General features: G+C 35.2%; 1 protein-coding gene and 1 long non-coding RNA gene across 2 annotated transcripts in view; one reads left to right on the top strand and one right to left on the bottom strand.

Annotated features, from left to right (window-relative positions):
* The window catches only part of LOC128215843 (germinal-center associated nuclear protein-like), a 78,981-nt gene that overhangs the window by 36,933 nt on the left and 15,677 nt on the right, over nt 1-26,371 (top strand). Inside the window, exons 10-18 of the mRNA XM_052922456.1 lie at nt 17,883-18,028; nt 18,730-18,798; nt 19,861-20,010; nt 20,346-20,617; nt 21,067-21,292; nt 21,878-22,075; nt 22,519-22,621; nt 24,711-24,883; nt 25,614-25,771. Coding sequence (XP_052778416.1) covers nt 17,883-18,028; nt 18,730-18,798; nt 19,861-20,010; nt 20,346-20,617; nt 21,067-21,292; nt 21,878-22,075; nt 22,519-22,621; nt 24,711-24,883; nt 25,614-25,771 — 1,495 coding nt within the window. The remainder of the gene's footprint in view (nt 1-17,882; nt 18,029-18,729; nt 18,799-19,860; nt 20,011-20,345; nt 20,618-21,066; nt 21,293-21,877; nt 22,076-22,518; nt 22,622-24,710; nt 24,884-25,613; nt 25,772-26,371) is intronic.
* Nucleotides 1,991-7,590, bottom strand: LOC128215846 (uncharacterized). Its single transcript, XR_008258065.1, has 3 exons — nt 6,927-7,590; nt 6,445-6,546; nt 1,991-5,222 (listed from the first exon to the last, which is right to left on the bottom strand). It is a non-coding gene; the product is annotated as an uncharacterized LOC128215846 (long non-coding RNA).

Raw genomic sequence — 26,371 nt, 5'->3', positions numbered from 1 at the left:
ATAAATTTAATGTACAGCAAGCTTTGACTCTTTTCACATCTTATATTAGTAGAAGTTTGAAGTTATACCCTTTTATATATTATTATATTAAAAATCAGGGAATTCAGGCTATTTATACAGGAAACAAGAATAAGCATTTCATAAAATAACTGCATCATAATTCATGAAATTGAAATGATCTGATCACATTTTCAGGCTTTAAAGCTGCACTCCCACAGATTGAACGTTTTGACAACTTTTTTTTTGTCTTGGAACGAGCAGATTTTAATATTTAAGTTAAAGAAAGTGATGTTTATGCATTAAACATTATTTTTCGAACGGAAATATGAAAAACTGCCATCTGATTTTTTTGTCAGCAATCTTATATTATTGGTTTCCAGATAGTCTCGCAAAAATGTGCTCTTTGCAAGACAAAAAAATTAAAAATGTAAAATTTGTATATCTGTGATAGTGCAGCTTTAAGTCTGGTTCTTTGGCGAACTTTTTTGTGAAAGTGGAAATATTTATTTCGATAACTATCTTACTTCTAGATAATTGTGCGTGTGTGTGTGTGTGTGTGGGTGATGTGGTCAAATCTTATTCTGTAAATGAAACATTTCTTGTTTTGTATGCAGACTAAACCGTGCATGGAACAATAGAAGAGGATGGCAATATTCCCCAGTAAACGCAGTGAAAGAAAAAAGACCTATCCATGCAAAGAGTCGCTGAAGAAACTGATCTTCATGTGTCACTTGACCAACAATTTTTCGGTATGGGTAGAAAGGCTGTTATGGAGAAGCACTACCCTCGACAAATCTCTAGCCACCTTGAACAGTTATCTCCTTAACCAAGAAGGGAATTGTACAGCGAGCAAGAATCTAGGTTTAATAAGAGACATTTCTAGAGGTTTACTATGTGCTCCAATATTCATGAAACTTAATGACAATGGTCTCATTGTTGTCTTGTTTGAAACTAGGCCACATGTGGACTGAATGAAAGTCACTTGATTTTATTTTTAAAACATTATAGAATCAAACCTTGGTATTGCATTGTAAGATTACATGTGTTTAAACTTAGTGAGAATGTTCACCTTGATGAAATGTTAAGGGAGATCAAGTTTGTCACATATGGTAAAAAATATGGTCACTTCTTAAGAAATACTTGGGTACTAGAAGCAAAATATGTACTCGCAATCATGTAAATTTGTGTGTATATTTGTTCTCTTCAGCTTTATAAGTCGTGTTACCTGTATTTAAAAAAAGTTTGATTTTCTATTAAAGTGGATGGAACTTGACCAAAACCCTTTGAAAAGTATATCAAAAGCACATAGGATACTTTGAAAGTTGAACTTCATACATGTATATTGATTTATATGTGATGATTATTTTGGTGAAGTTCTCAAAAATAAACAAAATGTCAAATTAAACATTTGTTTTTCATGGAATCTTTCTGTAAAAGAAAAAAAAAACACAACACTAAAGACAAGTTAGCTTTTAGATAACTGGGCCAACATTAGTATTTCTTTTAAACATTAACTCTCATTAACTTTTGACATTATATAGCTCCGTAACAACAGTTTTATATAAGTGACACTGGCTAGAAATAGTGATGTTTGCGAGAAATGACAACAATCACAAGATAGAGCATTTTTTTGAATAAAATCTCTACCTTACCTGCCTTATAATTTTGGGGATGTTAACCTAAACAAACGTTTTTAAATGTTAACCTAAACAAACGTTTTTAAGACCATTTCAGAACAGTGCTGTGGTTGGGTATTTTGTAGCTAGCAAATTGACTAGCATTGTCAAGAATTCATCTGTTTATATTAACTTTCAAAATATAATAAGCACTTAAGGAGCAATTGTCACATACCAGCAAATCATACATACTGACCATTCCGAACAACTCTTCGGGTGCATACAGAGGCAGCTCTTTTTTTACTATTTTGCTTACACAAATTATTGGATATATAAGATTTGAGTTTTTAAATCAAGAAGAAGTCAACAAACTGTGGGATCTTCATGGTTTTATTTCAGTTATTTACTTCTTTGTGGGAAAGTGGTTTATTGCATTAATCTTTGTTCTACTTAAGAAATGGGCTGTATCAAAATTGAGCCTGCTTTAGGTCCATTTCATTATTTCTAAACAAGGTTGAGAAAGGTATGACACATTTTAAAGATAAAATGTGAAATTTGGATTCAAACAGACATATTGCTTGAGTGTCATTTGAAAGCGCTTTTAAACAGAAAAACAAGAGATGTTTGTCAAACATATGAACCCCCTCCCCTTGAGGAGCGCCAAGTTGTCAGGCTTATTCTGCAAATTGAATTAAATATGCAAAGACTGAAATGACAGCTGACTTGTCATTGACATTAGATGCCTTTGCGGCAGTTTTAAGATTATGACCGTGTGAGGATAGTATGTAAAGTTCTAAATCATGTTCAGATGATGACTGATATTTGCAGATAAAAATATATATCCTTTCAGCAGCAGGAAATAAGTAAATATGACAAAATACTTAATCATGCATATAGGTTGACCTCTGACTTCAAGATCTATAAGATCATCAACTGGTCACCCCCAACCTAGATGGCAAGTTTGAGAACCATGGGTGCAGGCATTGTCAAGAAATCACACGAATATGCTTTCAAGGTCACTGTAACCTTTACCTTTGACCTGATTACCCCTGATATCAAAATGAACCATCTACTGGTAAAGCCAAATTCCCTTATCATGTTTGAGAGCCATGGGTGCAGGCATTGTTGAATTATCACCCGTTCATTCTTTACGCACTTTCGTCACTTAGGGCCAATGACTCCTTAAATCAGTTATGGTCATACCCAGCCTCAATGTCAAGTTTGATGATCATAGGGCCAGACATTGTTGTGATATCACTCAGAGAATCTTTGTTAACCTTTTCAACTTAAAGGTCACTGTGACTGTTACCATTGGCCCAATGACTCCTAAAATCAATAGGGGTCATCTACTAATCAGGCCCAGCCTCCATGTCAAATTTGATAACCATACCGTACGTTCAGGTATTTTTGAGTTATTTCTCGGACAAACTTTAACAACTTTATACCACTAAAGGTCACTGTGATCTTGAACTTGGACCTGCTGACCCCTTAAATCAATAGGGGTTATCTACTGGTCAGGCCCAACATTCATGTCAAGTTTGATAACCATCTGTCCTTCAGTTGTTGAGTTATCACTTAGACAAGCTTTGGTCTACCAACAAAGCTGCGAATCGTCCGACCAACATGTGCAATGCAATATACCCCTCTTCCTCGGAGGGGGCATAAATATAAACAATAACATGAGTATACATAACATGCAGGTTTTCTGGCTTTCAAATTGAAACGAGATAATTACTTAATGACAGATTAGCAATACAAATCAGTATTTATAAAATAACAAGTCATTCACAAAAGTACCGGTATACAAAAATGACCTAATATTGTTTATATCATATTTTAATATTTAAGAAAATCAAGAGAACAGATACGATCCGTCTGCAAAAATTGTGTTCATCTACTGAACCCTCCTTTGCACAAGGCCAGTGTATTGTTCTTAGGGAATCGGGAAGGTTTCCTGGACTCTCTACACAACATAAGGGAATAGCCCTCTTGTCACCAGCCCAAAAATAACTCTGTGTCAGAACACAATATAAGTCGCCTAGTAGCGGTTGGGTTGCACCTGGTCCTCCTCATCAATGAACACAAGAAATCCTGCCTCATCAAATGGGCAAGGGTTAGAACCTCTTCATTCAATACAAGGAGGTCAGAGTCCTGAAAGAGGGAAGGTTTATCAAAAGCCAGTAGCATCATACATGCCATATCCCCCGGCGGGGGGAAAAATCCCCCGGAATTTCGATCCATCCCCTGGTCTCCCAGCGGGAGATAAAAATCCCCCGGAATTTAAAAAAATAAAATAAAAAAAATATTCAATTTTACATCAGGCAATAATGACAAAGTCAAACCACAGTATGTGAGTGAAACTCTCCAAAAGTAAACTTTTACAACAAGTGATCAATTAATTTGTAGTAATTATCAAAGGCAAAGAAATATTACTCTTTTGGAAGGAAGAAATTAATAATATTTATTCTATTCTCTTATTGTCTGAAAGTCATCAAAGCTGATAGAATTAAGCACAATTTTTTAAAAGACTTTGGAGGAAGGTAAATTTAATTTAATTGTCTCGAAAACATATTTTTCCAATGACATATTTTGTTTTGCAAGTGCATTACAGTATGACATGACAGTTTATCATAAAAATATGATAAATCATGACATAAAATAATTCTGTATAATGAAAAAGTTAAGAGGTTTTCAAAGCAAACTATATGTGAATACATTTTTTCATACTTGCGTCTAAAAATACTTTAAAATTTCGCCAACTTAGACCTGCTAAAAAAATCCCCCTGAATACAACCAAAATCCCCCTGAATTTTCAGCCTTTTGAACAAATCCCCCTGAATGGTCTCCAGAAAATATGGCATGTATGTAGCATAATTCACAGATACTAAGATTAAAAATAAGAAATATCCAGTGATGTGCTACCTTAAGTCATACTTACTTCAGTACGAATGTTCAAGAAAGTTCTCAGCACTCACCTAAACAGGAGTGCTTTTAATAACTTAGTAGATACAAACTTTGCCAGCATATAAAATAGCTTTTAAATGTTTATAAAATAACACTGCCCATATTTCATACATGCCAACAATTCAACTTGGTCTGCCTGTGTGTGACTACATGCATGTTAAGATGTTTAAAACCATATTTTTTTAGAAAAATACAACACTAAACTTCCTATGAAGTACAAACATGCAAATGAGTTGTCAAGTATCCATTTTTCAGTACAAATTTTCAAGAACTCATTAGCAGTATTAAATAATGTAAAACCAGCTTTTAAATTCACATGAAATGTTATAAAATTGTTCATAAATATCAACTTCATTTAACATTTAGGTACACTCATGTCTTAGATCTATACTGAATTTTAGTTTCTATAAGGTTCTTACAGCAGTTTGAGAAAGACGGGCCTCCCGGCCACAACAAACTTTTTAACTCTGCATTGAAATGTCCCGGCAGTTGAAGCACACTCAAACCAGCTTGGAGTTCTACTCCCTTCCTCAGACTCTGGTCCAGCACCTCTAATACGAGCATCATGAAACCTGGCTCCATCTTGATGACCCTTATAATTGCTCCCTGAAGTTGCAGCTTTGTCAGCTTGCTCACTTGTTTCTAAAGATAATAAATAATATTACAAGTAAAATGTTACCTTTAAAATAGCGCAGCGCTTTGTTTGGCAAAAGGCACTAGACATTTTGGGAATTTTGAGTCGCGAATATTCCTAAATAGGGAAATTTTACAGTTAAAAAAACAAGATTTTCAGTCTCCTGCGAATAGAGAATTTTTTATAAATAAGTTTATTTCCCGTTCAAAAGACCTTAAATGCCTGAAATATCAATACTTGGGGTATAAATATCTTTAGCAATAAATCATGACACAAAATATTTTATACTGATAGATCTCTGAATGTGATGAAAATCAATAATTTCTGATTTCAAATATTTCCAAAACTTTAGATTACATAACACATAGTTAATTAGGATGCTGAATGAGCCAGTACAGGTAAAAAGACTTCCATAAAAAAGTTTGTTTTTTTGCCTTTGTTTGACTAGGATTTTTTTCTGAAGATTGGGAAAACATATTGTATATTTTGCTTTGGGAATGGGTCTAATAGTCGGAGCTGTGGGTACTATAGAAAAAGCCCTGAAGCTGACTCTCATTATTGATCAACTTGTTTACATTTATTCCAAAACAACAAACCAGTCAGTTGTAACCATGCCCCCCCCCCCCCCCACCGGTGCGGGAAGCAGGGACTTTGACTTTAGGTCCAGAAAATATCCCTGAACTGCTGGTAAAATCCCCACCAAATGCAACTGCACCCACAGGATCAAAGGTAAGGCTCATTCCCCGCTATTTAAGCACTAGACAAAACCACCGCATTCACCCAGGTTCACATTGGAGGTAAAACACGGCCCATTTCGCCGGACCTGGGGGAAGTGGGGGGCGTAGTTACAATTGACTGTTGCATAATTCTTACAAGTTCACATTTCAATTGCAAATACTGACATGTTTTGGAAACTTGAAGAACATTTGGGAAGTATAATGGCAATTAAAGACAAATGATATATAAGAAGTCAAAACGGTCAATTAGTGAGAATTCAGCTTTAAAATATACAATATAAAAAAAATATGGAAAGGAGTACCCTCCAAACATAATTGTGTCCCCCCCCATAACATATTAATTATTACTTGATCAACTTGTGGTTTCACTTATGTGAAGTGTCAAATTATAGAGTGATCTAGTTTTGGATTCTTAATTCTCTGCATCATTCAAGTACATTTGAATACACATTTAAAATGGATTTCTAAGATGATGTACGTGTTATAAACTTACGCTGTTGTTTTTTTTTGGTTGGCTTTATGGTATTTGAATCGACGGATCAGGCTCATCAACATCTTTAATATCAATTTGGGATAAGGGAATGCTTGGAGGTGACTGAAAATACAAAAATAAGAATTTTATCTATACTGTACAGTAAATTATCTACCTGACACCCATGCAGATCACTACGTGATTTACTTTTAGTTTCATCTTTTTGACAATAGAAATAAGTCAATCAATCATGAATTAATGGTCCAGAAATCAAATGCACGTTTACTTACAAGTATGCGTTGCTCCAAACATAATACTGTACGATATCTATGATAAATTAGGCGCGATTGAATATTAACTTAATTTTACCCCACCCACTTCAGTTACTGTAGACATGCCTTTTGATTTATGGTAGAATTTAGAAAATATAAACAATAAAATGCAAGTTCGTTCATTACCTCATTAAAAAGTCGGTTAGAAGTAAAATAAAATAACGCTCTAACCTCAAGAGTAACTGGTAGAAACATTTCTTTTGATCATGTTGGTAGCTGAATGAAAGTCGCTATCGCCAGTATCGGTTGTTTACATACGGGCGCTTCATTCATGGGGTACCGGATGTTTCGTCACCTTACCATTTCGTCTTCCTTATTTTATAGTACAAAATGGGTAGTTGTTTCGTCAACATATTTTTACAGTTCGTCAACCTTATTATAAGTAGCAATTAATGCAACTATTATGTCCAATTTATTAGGTGTGAGCAAACACCAATTTAGGAAGAAAGGAATAATTTAGTAGACTAGATCATTTTATTGAATATTTTACCTTCTGATGTGTATGTTGACATGCGTAGTGTGTGAAATCGTTTATTACTCAAAACCGTGTTTTTGCATATTTTTTATTTAAAATAGCATTGTTAATAAATGAAGAAATCTTGGTGTTTAAAACTATTTAATAAATATAAACAGGATAGCATATATATTTTTAACTCAACAATCTGAAAGTTAAAAAGTTATTTATGCAACTTTAATAAACACAATATTTGACACATCATTTACACAACAATCTCAATATATTTATTTATGTGACATACATGACTATGCATTTTACACTTACAGTCAGATTATGAAATTCATGGGCATATACATGACAAAGTCAATAATGAAAAATAAATGGACATGAGTTAGATTCTGATTTTAATTCGTCATGTCACCGTCGTGTACGTCGTCTGAAGGAGTCGTTGGTCCCAGTCCCACAATGTTGCTGATTGTCCGAAGTAGTTGGACGATGGTGGTGAGCTCGTCCTCCTCGTAGTGGTCCCAGGCGTCGAAGAGTCGTCCATAAAACGGATGTTTCACCAGCTTGAAGGTCCCGTCTATGAACCATCTCCTAGACTGTCGGAGGTGGTGTAGCTGCTGTTGCGTCGCGAAGATGATATGGCGCTGACCGTCGATGAATTCCCGCTCCAACTGGAATTCAAGGTCAGCTGGATCATCTGGGCGTTGCCGTCTGTGATGGTTTGCCGCTCGCGCTCCAGGCTTTGGTAGGCTGAAGTCATCTGGTGTCGTCATCTGCTTCATAACTCGCTCGACGATATTTGCTGCGGACTCGAAGACACGCTCCCTAGCGGCTTCCTTCACTTTCGTAGATATCTTTATCTTCTTGGCGGCACCGGGATCGGCCGGATGAACATGACCGACGAGTGAACATATCGCCATAATTGCTTGACGCTTGCGGGGCAAGTCATCTTCTTGCTTCTTATACTGCACGTCCAGTAAGTGCGACCACCCTTGTTACGGCGAGCTGTGTATGTGTATCTGGCACTACTGACGAGCTTCCGGCCACCTCGCTTGCTGCCACCCTCTACGACCTCGAAAGTCACCGGTAAATCAGTGGGAACCTCTTTGTCTAGGGGCCTGTCCGGTAGCTACTCATCTAGTGGATGATGGGGTCGATCGAAGCTCCTGTTCGAGATGTCAAACGTCCGGTGTTCCAGGATACCATCAGCGGCGTTGGTGCTGATGGTGTCACCGGCTACTTCTTCGGCGGCGGCTACTGTGTTGGCTTCGTCATCCGCTCCTTCTTCGGCTACTTCGTCAGCGTCAGCGTCTGCTACTTCGTCGGCTGCTCTGATGACAAACGTTGTAGACAGCAGGCGTATCGGCATGCCAGATTTAGCTCTTTTTTTACCATCTGTTGGTACTGCTGCGCAGATACCCCTGAATTGCATTTACGATGTTGCCAACGTTCACACACGTCGCAACAGATCGCATGCATGCGAGCAGTTACTATTTTAGAGCAATGTACGCAGTTGGTTATAGAGGCCATGATTGGTGACAAAACAAGATCGAACATTGCTTTTAAGCGATCTGACTTATTGACATCCATCACTAAGATGGCAAACTGATAGAAACGTACAAACACACGCCGATGTCTCATTAGCACTATCACATTAAAGCCCCCACACACGCTGACACGTGCGGTTAATTGGGTCATCAACTGTTTAAGCTAATTGGTTTCACATAAATGTGTGAAATAGTTCTAAACAATTAAGTTGACGAAACCGCTAATAGGTGTGACGAAACATCTTGGCAATTTACTATATAGAACAAGTGTGACGAACTGGAGAGTTGACGAAACCTCCGTAATTACATTCATGTATTATGCAAATGATCGATTCCGAAGCTGGCTACGAACGGCTACGAACTGTGGCGGGTAATTCGAAAGTTGATATCTTTGATCTCCAAAATAGCAACAAATGCGAGTTTTCTTTATAAAAAATTGAAATGGAACATCAAATGAATATGATATGAACTAGTATATCATAAAATTTTAACTTTATTTATGCTCACGTATTTTTCTAATTACCGCTGAACGTATAACTTTAACTGGCCTTTTGTATTTAAAGCTGCACTCTCACAGATATACCATTTTACAACGTTTTTATTTTTTCTCTTGGAAAGAGCAAATTTTGCGTAAATATCTGCAAACCAATGATATAAGATTGTCGACAAAAAATCAGATCGTAGATTTTCATATGTTTATGGCTTAAACCGTTACTACATTTTAAGAAAAATGCATAAAACATCAATTTTTTAACTGAAATATAAAAATCTGCGATCTGATTTTTTGTCAGTAGTCTTATACAACTGGTTTCCATGAATTTTGGAAAAAAATGGCTCGTTCGAAGACAAAAAATAAAAAAATTGTCATAATGTTCAATCTGTGAGAGTGCAGCTTTAAACATATCTTATGTGCAGCCTTCCTTTTTTGTCTAAATTAAGTATTTCAATGATCAGATGAAATATTTTGTTTTTGGCAACAAGGCATATCAATCTAAATAACATTTATTGAATACAAGGAATTGTTTTGGATTTAACATGGCGTATCAAATTTAATCTCAAGTTATGTTATGCAGTGGAAATAAAATCTGATGGGCTGTTTGGCATTATAAAACTGCTAATTAATTTAAGGCTAAGTTTGTTGATTATAACTTACAAATTAAGATTTATACTGAATGGTATAGTCTTTTATTGTAGATTTGAAATAATTAGAATATGAAGGAACAAGAATGTCGTCCCGTCCCTCTACTGTCTGGGCTTCCTCTTACCCAGCAAATATTAAAAATATCTTTCTTTGGCATGCTCATAAAATGCAAGGAGACATGGCATTGCCTTCTATTTACATGTATGCTTATGATTTACAGTGTACGCGAAAACACGTCGGACAGTCGGACATTGCCGGTAGATTTTCAAACTGTCTGTCGTATCTTCAAAGAACGTAGGACAGAATTGTCCAACGTTTGTGTTTGGGTTAAACTGATATCCAAGGTTGAAATATTCATCGCGTATGAAATCTTTGACAACTGTCATTTTAACCGGATGTTTATACTCCTAATCTGTGTAGTACGCATGCGCAACAGATGTAACTAAAATGTGGCTTCCCGGTAATTCATGAAAAGACGAAACTTTCCACGTAAACCAGTATTGCCAAATTAATTTTAAACTATATCAGCTTCTTTATAAGTCATGGATAATGAACATGTATGAACATGTTAGTTTAATAAACAGTTTTTGTTCTAAAGCAATTAATGGAACATTTTCGACGAAACGATATTGCAGTGTAATATCTTAGTTCCGCACTTTAAACTTGCTATCACGAGAGATTCTGTGGGGAATGTGGTCATAGCCTTGTTATTAGTCTCTATGTTAACAAGTATGTTAGGGTTAAAATATATATATGATATAAAAAAAATGTCCTGCTGATTATGGATATTGTGTAAATCAAAAGGACACAATTGTTTCTTGATACAAACATGCGATACAACCTATTTCATTACTAACATGTCTTCTGAAATATGTCCTACATAACATGAAAATGTCCTGCATAAACTATAAAGATGTCAGACAAAATGTCCAGCGTGTCCAAAAAGTTTTCACGTACACCTTCCTTATGTCATGTTTTAAACTTGCATAATTTGTTTGCCTAAACAGCACTGAGTAGTAAACTCAGAAGGGTATAGAGATAGGCTTCTGACATAAAGCAGCCTCACCAGTTATGGTAGTATTTTGAACTTGCCTTTTTTGAAACCTTGGCCATTATTTAAGAAAAATACTTAAAAAAGTACTTGGTACACATATTTCAAGAGAAATATGCACATGAGACAATGCACACATGAACTTGCCTTGCTGGCCCATAACTTGGCTTTAATAATTGTTGAGTTATCTCCTTTTTTCAACTGCAAAACCACAGCTGAGCATAAGCAGCAATCATTTTTAGCTGTCCGTCCGTCCATCAACAATTGCTTAAAAAACATCTCCTCTGAGACTACCAGGCCAAATTCACTGAAACTTCACAGGAAGCATACTTGGGTGTCCCTCTACAAAAATACAACAAGGGGTCACGATTGATTAACAACAACAACAAAAATTTGGCCGACTGCCTATTTTGCTTTAAAAAGCATTTTTTTCTGAAACTACCCCACCAAATTCAATGAAACTTTACAGGAAGTTTACTTGGGTGACCCTCTACAAAAATACAAAAAGGGGTCATGATTGATTAACAACAACAACAACAACAACATAAAATAAATTGCCAACTTCCTGTTTTTCTGTAAAAAACATCTCCTCTAAAACTGCCAGTCCAAATTCAATGAACAAAGTCCTGTCAGTGTGCAGGCAACTGAAAAAAGTCCTGTCAGTGTGCAGGTATCTGTACAAAGTGCTGTCAGTGTGCAGTTAATTATCAACACCTGTCAGTGTGCAGGCAACTGAACAAAGTCCTGTCAGTTTGCAGGTATAAGAATCATATTGTGTCAGTGTGCAGTCAATCATCAAGTCCTGTCAGTGTGCAGGCAACTGAACAAAATCCTGTCAGTGTGCAGTCAATCAACATGATCTGTCAGTGCTGTCAGTGTGCATGAAACTGTGACAAGTCCTGTCAGTATGCAGGCAACTATGACACGTCCTGTCAGTGATTATCCAGGCAACATGTTTGACCAGTATGTTTTTCAATGTTCTTTGAGGACAAATATCAAGCTATATATTGATTACAAAGGTTAAACCCTTTTACTCAGGTGAGCAATTTAGGGACATCATGGCCCTCTTGTTTTATAGTGTTTACAGTTATTTTTAGACCCCATATGACTAGAGACACCAAGTTGTTAACCATGATGGTCCTAGACCCCTAGCTGAAAATTTCTAGGGAAAATCCTGCTGTGTGCAGACTGCATGCACTTGAAATACTGGCCTAAATGTTGCTTTTATAATGTGATTAAAATTGATTACACACCAAGTGAAACCAAGTACAATCTTCCTGTATTTTTATTTGAGATTATAGCATGTGAAACAAAACAAATATATGAGAATACACACTTAATGGTACATTGAATACAATATTTAAAATTGATGATTGGCTTGTATTCTTGAAAATGTTTTACACAGTTTACAGAACATCTCCTGGACTATTCATATGTCCTTATGAACCAATATTGAACCACTAGAAAACAGTGATTAATTACATTTCTTGGGACATGTTCCTAAAAATCATAAGAAATGAGGGGCTTATAATTCTTAAAATTGTTTAGCTGAAAAAAACAACAACCCATCTTTCCCTGTTTCAATTTAATTGTTTCACTCTGCAATTAAAAAAAAAGATTTGTAGCTGTTCAAAGGGAACAATTTGATATCAGTCAGAATAAAATAAAGTGGGATTTATAAGCTTTATCTCATTATTAAAATCAGATTTAGACTGGCAGATTTGTTTGAAAACCCAGCACCTTGAGATCAAACATGTCTCTTCAACAGAAATTTTTAGATTTACTGTTTTCTAATATTTCATAATTGAAATTATGCCAAATCTCCCTGATTTGAATATTATCTGGCTATGACAGTAATGTTTTTGGAAGACAGTTTCTTATTCACCAGGCTCATGCACATTGATTTGTTGAAGTGGAAACACAGATATTTCATTTTTGACTTCTCCAACAACAAGACTGTTTGTTTTTCTTGAGAATCCCATTGAAAGTGCAACTTGCAGTCCATCAGCCACTGTGACCAATGTAGCCAGTTTGTGTTTGCTCTTCTTGTCCACCTGGGTCACTTTTTGTGAATTCTGTGAGTAGACAAACACATGTCCACTTTGCTCAAGCACACTTCAAAAGGAAATTTAAAGTCATGGCTTTGAAGTGTAGACAAAATGTTCCCACATGAGTCCATGATTATTAGCTTATTGTGATCTGAAGAAGGGACAAAGATTTTGGTGCCATCGTTGCTGAGTGCAAATTTTTTCACTGTATTTTGCAGTATTGTCTTCATAAATCTTTGTTCCCTGCTGTACATGAGGCATTTTGTAGTGATATATTTCATTCATAGAACCTATAAAGAGGTTACCATTGTGGTGAGAAATACCATAACACAAATGTGGAAATGCTACCCTTCTTGAGAAACTCAGTGTACTTCCTGCTATTGTGATAAAGTCCACATGTCCCCTTAAAATTAAGCACATAGGTATAGCAACTTCATATCCTGCAATGTGATATATATTTTCTGGTTGATCTGGTGGATTTAGGTTATATTCGGCTATCACCTGGAACTGAGGGTTCAGTAGTTTCGCTTTGAAGTTGTTGTAGTCTGTGATGATAATCTCTCCTCCAGGGAGCTCACATATACCATTTATACAACATTGTCTCTCATCATGTTGAATCTGAACATTATATTTTTGTGGGTTTATAACTTTAAACACCTCCTTCTCATTGAATATTTTCCAAAATGTCTGAATTCTTGACCGAAGCTCTTCAATCTGGGAATCATCTTGCAATGCCAAATTTCAATCAGGCATGGTAGTGAACCTTAATTCCAACAAGTTTTCTGCTCCCTTCATTTCATACTTGCATTTCTTATAGGCAATGTAAGGAGTGTTTCCATCCTTGTCAAATAACATTTGGTTTAAGTAGGTTTGAAGTTTGTTATGATGATTGATGCATTTAGATTTCTCATCTTGGATTACATCATCATGTTCCTTCAGGACCGAGTCTATTTCTTCAATTGTTTGCTTCTCTAAATTGTCAAACATATCTTTCATTTTCTTAATCATGGCTTTTATCTCATTAACCATAATCTTTCCATCCCTGTGTAAAGACTTCTGATCTTTTTCTCTGTGGCCGTGCATATCCCTGAGATCTGTTGTCATCTTTCTGATCTTCTCTTGTATGTTCTTGAATTCTTTCGTCTTATCGCACTCTTTTGCTGCATCAGAAACCATGGGTATATTTTGGCACATCCTGAAATTTTTAATTCAAAGGATATCATACATGCCATATCCCCCGGAGGGGGAAAAAATCCCCTGGAATTTTAATCCATGCCCCCGTCTCCCGGAGGGGGGTGAATATCCCCCGGAATTAAAAAAGTGTCTTTAAAATTACGCAAATTTATCACAGGGTTTAATTATATTAGCCTGTTTACAGTCATAATGCCCTTCCTGTCCTGAAGCTTAATTGGATTATCAACTGATGGTGTGTTTTAACAACACTTATTGGGTGACACTTAATAAATCAGCAATGCACATTTTATGCATTGTTATTATTGAAACTGACAGAATTTGCGAAAGAAATGTCAATTAGACTGGTCTAATAAAAGGTTGATTTTCATTGGTTTAACTATAATTTTTATCCAATCAGAGAGGTTGTAACAAATGTTTTATTCAATAGAAATTAGAACAGATGTTACTTGTGACTTCAATGCACTTTCATAGGAAGGCCTGTAAATTAATCTTCAATAAATTAAGAATAATCTATTTGATTGTCGAAAAGTCATGCAAATTTTTCGTTAGCATTTACAATACATTTTATATTCCCGTTATGGTTAAACCGGAGGAGACTGCAATAACTCAAGTTGGGGTAGCAATGGACAAAAGTGAAAATACCACTTTTCACTTGATCTTGGCATTAACATATAAAAGCTACATAAATGAAAATAAGAATGTGGCTAAGAGAGTTATGTTCTTCAATTGTTTTTGTTGGTGGTAGAGGGTCATAGGGGGTATTGCAAGCCTTTTTGTGAATTGTTATATTTATATGCCTGGTGGTTCTATTTTGAAAGTTTATAAAAGAAGTGTACCATCAATCAATTTCAATTTGCTATTTAAATAATGCACAAGTCAATTGTAACCATGGCTCCCGAGGTCTGTGGAATAGCTTGGACTTTGACTTTCGGTCAAGTCAAGCCCTGGTAAAATCCCCGCCCTGCAGGGTCGTACTGCTGGTAAAATCCCCGCTAAAAATCCCCCCAAGGGCGTGAAGACAAAAATTAACTGCATTCACATGGAACTGCAGGGCCACCTAAAAGGTTAAAACACGACCCATGTCCCCGGCTATCCCCAGTATAACCCTGCACCTCGGGGGCCGTGGTTACAATTGACTGGTGCATAACATCAACTCAGAATTTCACCTGTGTGTAAGGGAAAAACAAATGTGGCAACAGAGCTCATCATGGTCCTTGCAGAGAAGTTCAATCTTCTTGTCACCATGTTTGTCACATGCCTCTATGGATCTCTGTCCTGCATGCAGCATCCACTTTCTCACATGTTCTCTTCCAAGCACTGAATGTGTCCTGAACAGTTTTTTGTGTAGCTGTACACAGTTATTACAGTAATATTTCTTGCATTCATCACAGAAGAACTGTGCCTCATTGTTTAATCCATCATCTTTACATGGAGAGCAGAAAAATTCATAAATTGAATGAAAAAAACAACTTGAGTTTGAAGCCATTGTTTTTCATCTCTTAAGTTATTATCCAAACAGGAAAAGAAAATTAGTTTACATTTCTCTTTAAGATTTAGTCTGAGTTAAACTATGAATGGATACACTTTTAACAATCTTATGTTTTAGCAACAAGAAATATCAAATTCATTTTAAAGCCGCATTGAAGAGTAATTTTGATAATTTAAAAAGTCTTTTGTTTTTGGCCACAATGCATACCAAATCCATTGTTGAGCCACATGTGTGGTAAAAGTGAAAGTTAATAAGGTTTTTGTTGAATAGTGTAGAAATGTACAATTGTTGAATTGTAACCTAATTTGAAAATTCATAATGGTATTATAATCCCACAGGTTCCCTATGGAAATGAGGTTGTGGGAGGGGGGGGGGGATATATTTTGTGTGTTGTAACAATAGAGTTGATAAGTGGTGAATATTGCTATACTGTGCTGAAAAAGTTGTGTGTCTACCTGTTGATTTAACAAAGAATGTCTGAATTGTATAAATTAGAACTCATCAGTATTGTTTCCATAATGATTATTAAGTTTCTGCTTTAATTAGCAATTTCACTTCACAGATGTTTGAATAATCATTTACCTCCGCCTTCCAACTGTTAAAACACCAGTACAAACTGAATGTGGTCCAAAATAGTAATTCATTTGCGTGACCAATCTTCCATCCTATGTTAGATATGCTTTCGTATAATCAGGAACCTAGACTATCACTGTTGCATTAGGTGACACAGACCACTTGAAAAAAAATCTTTATTATTTACAGTGGATTGAGCAATTTGCTAGAGAAATACGGTAACACTGAGTTCTAGTGTTTCACTACACCATATAATTGGGGACAAAGTTGCACTTGTGTACTAAACCTAAAAAGACATTATACAAAAAGTTATGTTTCTTTTAAGGACACGATATATTTGAAAATGTAAAAAAAAGAAGGTCAAGTGGCTACTAGATCTGCATGTTCCACAAATTTTATAAAATCACAAACCACCTACATGTAGCTTCAAAACCTACAAATTGAAAGTAGCCCATGCCCTGATATTGTATAAAGATGGTTATTTTTGTGTTAAAAAAATAACAACACATTTAACACTCATAAGTCACATATAAATTGTGTTATTTGCCCTCTAAGAATTCATTGGACACTATTATGCACCAGTCAATTGTAAACACAACCCCCCTCCCCCACCCATCCACCCCAGGTCCAGGGATTAGTCGGGACTATGACTTTTGGTCAAGCCAAGCCCTGGTCAAATCCCTGCCAAATGCCCCTGCTACTTTTGGCATGAAGACAAAACCACCACATTAACCCCGCACTCCAGGGCCTATATCCTTGTACCTAATGGAGGCCATGGTTACACTTGACTGGAGTCATTTGTCTTTATTGCTCTAAACAAAAAAAAGCAAATGGTTTGGGGGGTTTTAAAAATAAAAAAATTAGCCTTTAGATCTGGTGTTTTTCAATTAAAAGCTACGTGGTCATAAACTTCACAGTTAAAAAGTGCTTAAATATTGCAAATATTTTTTATCATGAATGTCCCCTTAGATCACAGCTGATCACAAAGTCACAAACATATTTAAATAATAGTCTGCAGCTTACCCTGGTAATCAGCTGTGAAGGACTGCGATAAAGGCAGTTTCCTAATTATGTGAAATATTTGGCACATTGAAGCCGCCACCACCTTTGGAAGCTGCCCCTGTTAATGAGCGGTATGGTAATATGTGAAGCGTTTTTTTAATTGTGTGATTCGCAGGACCTGGAACTCCTTTGTTTGATGAGAGTGGAAAGGTTTTTTGTGCCCACTGTTATTTTCAAACTTGGGTATGTTTTGCATTAAATTTTGAGTACTGTATAACAGAGAGTGTATAAGGCTACTGCAAGGGGCATTGGATGGGTTGATCGATTTTTGGAGGAGGAAAAAATGTGTCACCCTTTGAGAGAATTTCAGCAAGGAAAAGGAAGTGACATCATGATTTCTTTAGGGATATAATGTGTCTGTCACCTAAACTAATAGTTGTCTTGTGACAAGTAGAAGATTTAGCAATAAAACAGATTACAAAGATCTCGATCCCTGAGTTTACCAGAATAACTTATTTTTCCGCTAAAAAATTGAATTTGGGCCAAGAGTATTGTTAATGGTTGTGTTATACAAAGGTTGAATTAAACATCCATTATATCGCTATGTTTCATCTTACAGACAAAGGAAAACGACAGACGGACCTGCAGACAGCAAAGGCGTTTGTCGGCACTTGCCCAGATATGTGTCCTGAGAAGGAGAGATATGATCGAGAAGATAAACGATGCCTCAGTGTGTTTGAGATCATACCGGGTACAGAGAACATTGTAAGTCTGATCTCAAGTTTTGTATATTTAATGAAATACTTACACCTGTGTTATATGACATTGTACAAAAAGAAATATCCATCCACAGCAATTATTTTTTACTTTTGATTTGATTATAAAGGTATTTATGTGAGTCTTCAAATCACTTAATTTATTTTAATTATACCATGTACCCTTCCTTGTGGCTCTAAACTGAGATGAGTACTGTAAAGCCTTTGTATAAATTCATTAGCATTCAACGTTTACTGGTAAGACAAATAATAGTAAAATCTTTATACGCCAAAATGTTATGTGTATATATATCTTGATTACTGATGACTCATCTTATACGGTACACTTTTAGATTTCGAAGAAAAATGTTGAGGTATCGTCATAGTCTTGGTGTTGTCGTTGTTTAAAAACTTGCTTAGCCAAAAACCTTTCAAGATATTCAAATGAAACATGGTACATTCGCTTCCAGAGATATTATGCTCATGTATAGCAAGGGGCATTACTCTTGCTTTAATATTTTATGAGATATACTCCTTGGTTGACTGAAGAAAAAATACAATAAAAAGACATTAAATTTTGCGTTCACTCAGTAGCACTCTTATTACTCTTTTGGTTCTTCTTATATACAAACATCTTTAAAAAACTATATTAAGAATTTATTAAGTATCACTGTCATTTTAAATGGATTTATTTTCTTTAAATCATTTTAGCCTGGGAAGAACCCACAGGTTGACCACTCCAAGGCTGTGAAGGAGTTTGTGAGGTCCTCCCCTGATCAGGTAAATGTTTTATTTGTATTGAACAGGTTTCAGAATACCTTTTGTATTTGCCATTTAAAGAATGAATTGTGGGGTTGATGTCATTATTGGGAAATGAATGCAATTGGGTTTGTCAAAGTGTGTGGAGTCCGAAGGATATCAACCCCGCAATTCATTACTTATATTTACACCAATCGTTCATTATTTCATTCAAGAATTGTTAAAAAAGTTCTTTATTTCATTTAAGAAAAACATTCAGTAATCCCGGCTTACCCATTCTGTAAATGGAATGACCTGACTGTAATTGGAAACATTTATTTCAAATGACGTCACAATAACGCGGAAGAAGATCTACCACTTGAAATCACATTTAAACGTAAAATTGAACCTCTTTTGGCAACAATACATTAAAAATTTAATAAATTAATTCTTTCTAAAATGTTGATTTATATTTTACGGGACCTGCTGATACAATACAAACAATAACAAGATCAATAGTTTTCATGTATATTGTTATGTGATGAATTGGAATCCGAACATATGGGAGGATGTTGCGTTTATCGATTGATTAACGTAATTGTCGAAAGGCAGTTCATTTAAGGAATGAAAGTTGAGGTGTAAATATTACATGTTGTTGACCCTTTCATCCTGAATTTCTGTAAGTTTTTTCTGACAGGATTAACCCTTACCTCATAACTGAAGATCTGTAAGCTGAATTTATCATGTTGTTGTTGAAAGTTATTATGTTGTGGGTACAACATTGTGGATGGTAGTTATAATGTTGTCCATGATAGTTACCATGTTGTGGAAGAAAACTACTAGATATATAATAACCATATTTTGGATGATATTTATTATCTTATAGCTGATAGTTATTATTATGTTTTAGAGTTTGGTAAGGAATAGCTGCAGGCTAAATTGGACAGTTAAAATGGCAATTAAGCCGGTACAAAAATATGAAAAACAAGTGAATTTAAAGTAGAATAAGTAGTGCCTGGTTGTTTTTTTAATAAACTTTCCTGTTTTAGAGGGCTCAACTGAAACTTATGGAGAAAGCTGTAATTGTATTTATTATTCCTGTAGGATGAGCCCTTGCCACAGGACTTGCGCCCAATACCAGTTTTGGAGTCGACCATGATTTACCTGCTATCTGAGATTGCCAATCATGGCCAGGATGGCAGATGGGGAGACTGGTTTGATTTCCTCTGGAACAGAACAAGGGGAGTCAGGAAGGTACTGTACCATTACTCATTTAAATGTATTTAGCGAATATATTTTGCAAAAAAGGAAATAACCAGACAAATTGCTCCACCAATTAAGAACTGCAATGCACCATCACCCACCCAATCAAGAAAGAACGTTCAATCTACTATTTCCATGAAGGGATTAGGATGACCATTCAAGTTTTCATTAGTGCAGACAGGTGCTACTAATAAAGAACAGGGTCGGCACCATATCTCTTTAGTAAAATCCAATTCATTTGATAAAATTAAAGAAAGAGAAAAATAACCTAAGAACTTGTAATACTAGTATTTGGGTCATCAGCATTAACACCTTATATATTTCAGGACATCATTCAACAACAGCTCAATGATGCGCATGCTGCAAGCCTGATTGAAAAGTGTGCCAGATTTCACATCTACTGCTCGGAGCGCCTTTGTGAAGAAGACATGCACTCGTTTGATGCCAAGATCAACAACGAGAACTTGACAAAATGTCTTCAGACACTGAAAGAGTTTTACGCTGATTTGGAGACGAAGCAAAATTACCATTGTGAGAATGAAGCGGAATTTAGAGCGTATACGGTACTCATGAATCTGAATGAAGGAGACACTTTGAGGTATGGTCATGGTATGACATAGTGCTTAGTATATGAATGGTCATTTAATACAGAATTTTTTTATGAAGTTGATAAAATTGAGTCATGGCAAGTTTTTAGCAAGTTTAATCAAGTTAAATTGCAAGTTTAATAATTTTTTAATTGAATGACCACTCATTAGATATATCACAAGAACTTATTTGTTTATTAACAGAAGAATTATAGAATTGGAAATTAAAGAACTTAAGCCTTATGATCTTTACCTGAAATGTAAAAAGTCCTATTTGCAAGCTGAGGTTTTCCAGTATCCATGGACACAATTGTACATTGTTCTTTCTAAGTTCCGAATTGTCTTCACAGACTAGCCTGATCCTTTAATTTGAGAATTTCAAAAAAAACAAAAAAACTCCTCCAAAATAAAATTCAATAAATACTTCTATAAATATAACGTTGTGTTGTTTATTCTTCAGGGAAGTACAAAACTTAAGGTCTGAGATACGGACGTCAGTTTCTGTGAAGTTTGCACTTCAAGCTTTCTTTGCACTGAACAACAACAACTACATCAAGTTTTTCCGCCTCGTGAAAAAAGCATCATACGGAAATGCATGCATCCTGCACCGATATTTCACTCAAGTGCGAAACAAGGCCTTGACCTTAATGATGCGAGGATTCAGCATGGGATCCAAATCAGCTCAGGTATGAGGAAATATCATGTTTATGATTAAATTTATTGCAACTTAAGCTATTCTTCTTCTTTTCTCCCCACAAAAAAAAAATATTAAAAAGTATTATTTCCACAATGACATTATTCATTTGTGTAAAAGTTCAGTAAGTCAGGTGAGAATTAGTGTCGTCTTCTGGTGCTAAGGATGAGCTGTCTGTTTTACTCATTTCTAAATTTCTGTGTTTGTGTTTGTCACAGTATTCCACGTTCTTCTTAACAGTGGTTGAAAATAGAACTAGCTCATGAGCCTGGCAATGGTTAAAATGCTTACGGGGTTTGCTCAAATTCTTATTTTATATCACAGGGCTTGTTGAAAAAAAAAAATGTCAAGCTCTATGGTAAGAATTGTAACTTGTTCATTTAAAAGTCTAATTTCAATGACTGTTTTAACTAAAAGTATTCAGAAAACTTTGTAATATATAATGCTGAAGAAAAAAACTCTGCTATATCTATATAAAATATCAATTGAGTTAATTTACAGCTGCATTAGCAAAATATCATTGAAAGTTCTGATTAATTAATTTGTTTTAAAACCACAAACAATCGTATTGTTTTAGGTTCCATTCCATGACCTTATCCGCATGCTAGCTTTTGAAGATGAAGACGAAGCTGCCACGTTTTGCCAGCACTACGGATTTCAAGTGACGGGAACCGACGTGATTCTTGATCGCTCAGAGTATATCGACCCAGAGAGCGCATGGCCACCGAGACGCTCACGACTGATTGAGTTGAAGTGTACAGTATCCCCTGGGGAGGTATGATATCAGTAACATTTATGTTTAGTCCATACAAAATGGTCTTGACTTTTAGATACTAATAAATTAAAATAAATATATTGGTAATAGTTTGTTTTGGATGGCTTATAAATAATTCCATACATGCTTTTCTTGTCTCGGGTGTATTTTTTTCATTTTTTAAGATTTTAATATTCAGTAATAAAAATATTGGTAATGTTATTTGGTTATTAGTTACCAAACATAATATCAATACAGTCACAACGCTTTCAATTCAAAGAACATATTTTGAGCATTTTGTGTATAATTCTGTCAAGGCTTCTGGCTTGTTTGGAAGTAAAATTTAATTCCAATCTCACAGCTGCATAGATTGTGATAAACATTTACAATTAGAAGCTTTCATTTAAAATTTTATTCATATTTGTTGAGCAGTTATCTTTATCCTCTGTATCTTTTCCTTCCAGTTTATGAATGGAGGACCATTCGGCTCTGTCCTGCATCTTCAGCCCACAAGCAGCTTTGATGATAGTGGAAGATTCCACAGTAGGGTCGACTTGCCCAAGAAAGGTGGTACAATGTTCTGTGTTGATTTACTATACTGGTTTATATGAAGGGCAGTCAAACAAAGATGTTTATTGATGTAAATATTTTTGTCAAAAAAGTAGCCAAAGATGATGACGTCTCACTTCCATTGTCAATAAAAATACATGCTGAAGGTTGTGATGTCCCTTTCTGAAGTGGTATGAATAGGCTATGTTGTACTCGATTTTTAAATTTCAGATTGCTGAATAATTTTAAGTTTTTAAATTTAAGTTTGTTTCATGCTGGCCATTTGCATTAGAAATAGTATAGAGTTTCTACACATGGCTATAAATGGTTTTCTAAACACAGGTTCTAAGCCCCTCAACTCTGCTCTCACCCTAAATACCACGTTATCAAACCCAATTTATATTAAGATTGGGTCTTTTTTTCTGTTATCATCCCTTGGGTTTTAGCTAGAGTGAAATGGAAAGGTATTGCACCCTATCCTTTCTTGCTAGCAACTTTGTGCCCTCTGGGAGATCAGCATTAGCACCCTTCTGCCGTCGTAAAATGAAATGCTTATGATAACAAAATATTTCCTTTCTTTTGGTAAAACTATATTAGTATACATACATACTCATCCTGACTTTTTTGCAATCTTTTACCCTTAGCACACTGTCCCTTTTCTGCAGCACCCTGTCCTTTAAATTCCTAGCTAATACCTATCCGCCTTGTGCACTTAACATGACCTTGACCTTTTACTACAGCTTGATGAAAGTGGTTTTGTGACCTTGAAGTTTTGTGACCTTAAAGATGGTCCAACATATATAGTATGTTAGTTGACTGCAATACTTTATATCAATACTGGGCACATGTAAGTTTCAAAATGATAGAAAAGTATTTCTTTCATGCTTTACGATGAAATATGGGGTTTTAACAGTGAAATAACAACAGTGAAAATATCAATTTGATATTTTCACTGCAAAATAAGGAGTGAAAATATCAATTTTCAGAACTACTTTTAAAATCCTTTGTTGTTACATGTACTTGCCTTGGTCAAAACAGAACACTGGACTTCAGTAAATTATGTCAAAACATGTTAAAAAAAATAAAGAAATATTTTATAAATTTAAATAAATATGTAATTGGAAATTAACAACTTACCGTTTATTACCGGTTATCCCGTTTATCAAACATTTTACTGATATTTGAAGCTGAATGTTCGAACATTTGCTTTCATTCCAAACAAATTACAGACAAAAACAACTGTTCGAACATAAATAAAATTTTATAGCATCGTTCAAATGTATTTTGAACTGTTAACCGTTGTAGTACGTAAAATGAGCTTCCTGGAGAATTCACACAACAATTTACAGATAGATGCGATATTTTTTACCCCACCCACATCTCAAAATGTGTCAACAAACTAGCGTGGCATTTACTCTTCTGGAAAACAAACATTTTATAGCGAAACAGACTGGTCTCTGACAGTAAAATGACTGAATATTAACTTACTATAAAAACACGTGTATATGCAGTCTTAAACTAAGAAGAATGGTTAAAATCCAATGAGTATCAACATTTGTTTTGCTAACACATTTGACCTTCCAAATTTTCATTCTATAAATAGCGGCGTAGTAATTTGGTTAAAATAAAAAGTGTTTTCATATTTTTTGGAACCTTTTTTGCACTAATAATACTTCATTTTTTACTGTCCATAAAGCTTTGCAATAAAAAACGAGCGAATATTAAGCTATAAGAATGAATAGCAGAGAACTATTTCTCAGCAAACCGAAAGTAGAAAAGTTGACTGCTATAATTATGCATGAGGGGCGCCCCACGGGTAGCGGTGTAAAGCCCACCCTTTTCAAAAAAGGGGGTAATTCAGAAATAAATAAAAAAACAAATAAAACTCCGAAAATAAGCATAAAAGAAACAGAAAATTTGTTAATTTCAGTGTAATTAAGATCGTATCTTATTTCACTCGTGATCATAAAAAAACTACATTTTCACTCGTGGCTTCGCCACTCGTGAAAATATGTTTTTCTATGACACTCGTGAAATAAAATACGATCTTACACTGAAATAAACAAATATCCTCTATATATATATTTTTCTGTCATAAATTTTCAAGGTCATGAGACACACCCTAAACAACCAGTGGCAAGTGAAGCTCCAAGGTCAGTAGAGCCTGTTGCCAAAGAAATACCCCAACAACTTCATCAACACCATCAACAACAGCAGCAGCAGCAGCAGCAAGAACCTGTTGAAGATGTAAGGCCGTTGTTGAAGAGAGTTCCTCCAGAGGTTGGTTTTATTTGCTAAAATATTTTCTTGGAATAATTTTTTTTCAAAGCTTTGGTTACTCTTTATATAAATTTAGGGTATTAATGTAAAGACAAGGGTCCCTAATCACTTATGCCTGAGCCTCAAATTCAGACTCCTGATGTTAGTTAAAACGGGCCCAGATCCCATGATTAAAACTAAAATTATAGGCTAGTTGTTATATTGATACATTAATTATGCTTATCATTTTGATTATGTACCTCAAAATTAGTATTCAAAATGCTCAATATACTGTCTTACTTGTCAACAGGTATCTTCAGCACTTTTAGAGCTATTTGGCCTATTGTTGTGAATGTTGTTAAACTTCACAATGTTGTTAATGTCATTTAGTCATTTACCTTAATTTTCAAATCTGTATTGCTCTGGAAGTTGAATGAATACACTTGTGATCTCAGGTGTTCTTACTGACATTTAAGATGACTGTTTCAGCTGAACTTGTTTTATTTAAATATGTTAGCACATCATCAAATAGTTAAAAAGTTAACAGCCATATTGTTTATAACATTGTTAACTTGAACAAAGTTCTTAAAAATCGGCTCATTGTTTTCTAATCTTTGATTTAATAGAAATAATCAATAAAACAATCAAAGCAAAGGAACGTCCTTAGGTCCAAAAGTGCGCGATGCGACTCAAATGATCCATATGGAATATACATGTCTATCAAATAAGGTCATATCAATTTGTTTTCCAGTTTATCAAGGACTGCGCCAAGGTATTGTTCTGGGAAGTGATTGATGAGATGGTGCGGGGGATCGGTGAAGACTCCATGGTAGATGTGAATAACCGGCTGCACATTGCTGAAGATATATGTGCTACCACTACAGACACTGTTGTCAGCGAAGAAGTCAAGTAAGTGATGTCCTTGGTGTTCCTACAAATAAGTTATATACCAAACTGATCATTTATATAATGATTTGGGAATATTTTATGGTTGGCAAGCACATGATTGTTGACTTCTTTAAACAGAATGCAGAATAAATAAAAATGGAGAATTTTTAGAGGTTATAAGATTATTTATAATCATTTGCATTTACCGTATATATTGTCTTTAAAGTATTAAACCAAAAGCTTTTGAATTAAATATATTCTGTCCCTTTGAGTTAGAAATTGCTTAGCATAACAGTCAACAGGGTAATTGTACCCTCACAGGACCGACTCTGAAGGTTCTTGAATTGGTTATTTTTAGTTTCATTTCGAACTCTTTCATTTTCAATTCCCCAAAATACATTATATGTTTACTTATTCCAGAATAGTCTCAGAAAATGTGTTAGGTGATGTTGAGAATGAGTTAAGGAAAGCGTTAAACAAGGAAAAATTTAAGTTGTTATAATGTTTGCAGATTATGTTATGTAAGACCTTGTTGACTAATAGGTCAGATTTCGGAATTTCATTATGTATTTTGTAGTTTACAGGGACCTCTCGGAAGATGTGTAAGGGGAGGCTGAGGTT

The sequence above is a fragment of the Mya arenaria genome, chromosome 14 (genome assembly GCF_026914265.1).
Source record: "Mya arenaria isolate MELC-2E11 chromosome 14, ASM2691426v1".
In the NCBI taxonomy this organism is placed as follows: domain Eukaryota; kingdom Metazoa; phylum Mollusca; class Bivalvia; order Myida; family Myidae; genus Mya; species Mya arenaria.
This window is presented reverse-complemented; position numbering and strand designations above follow the sequence as displayed.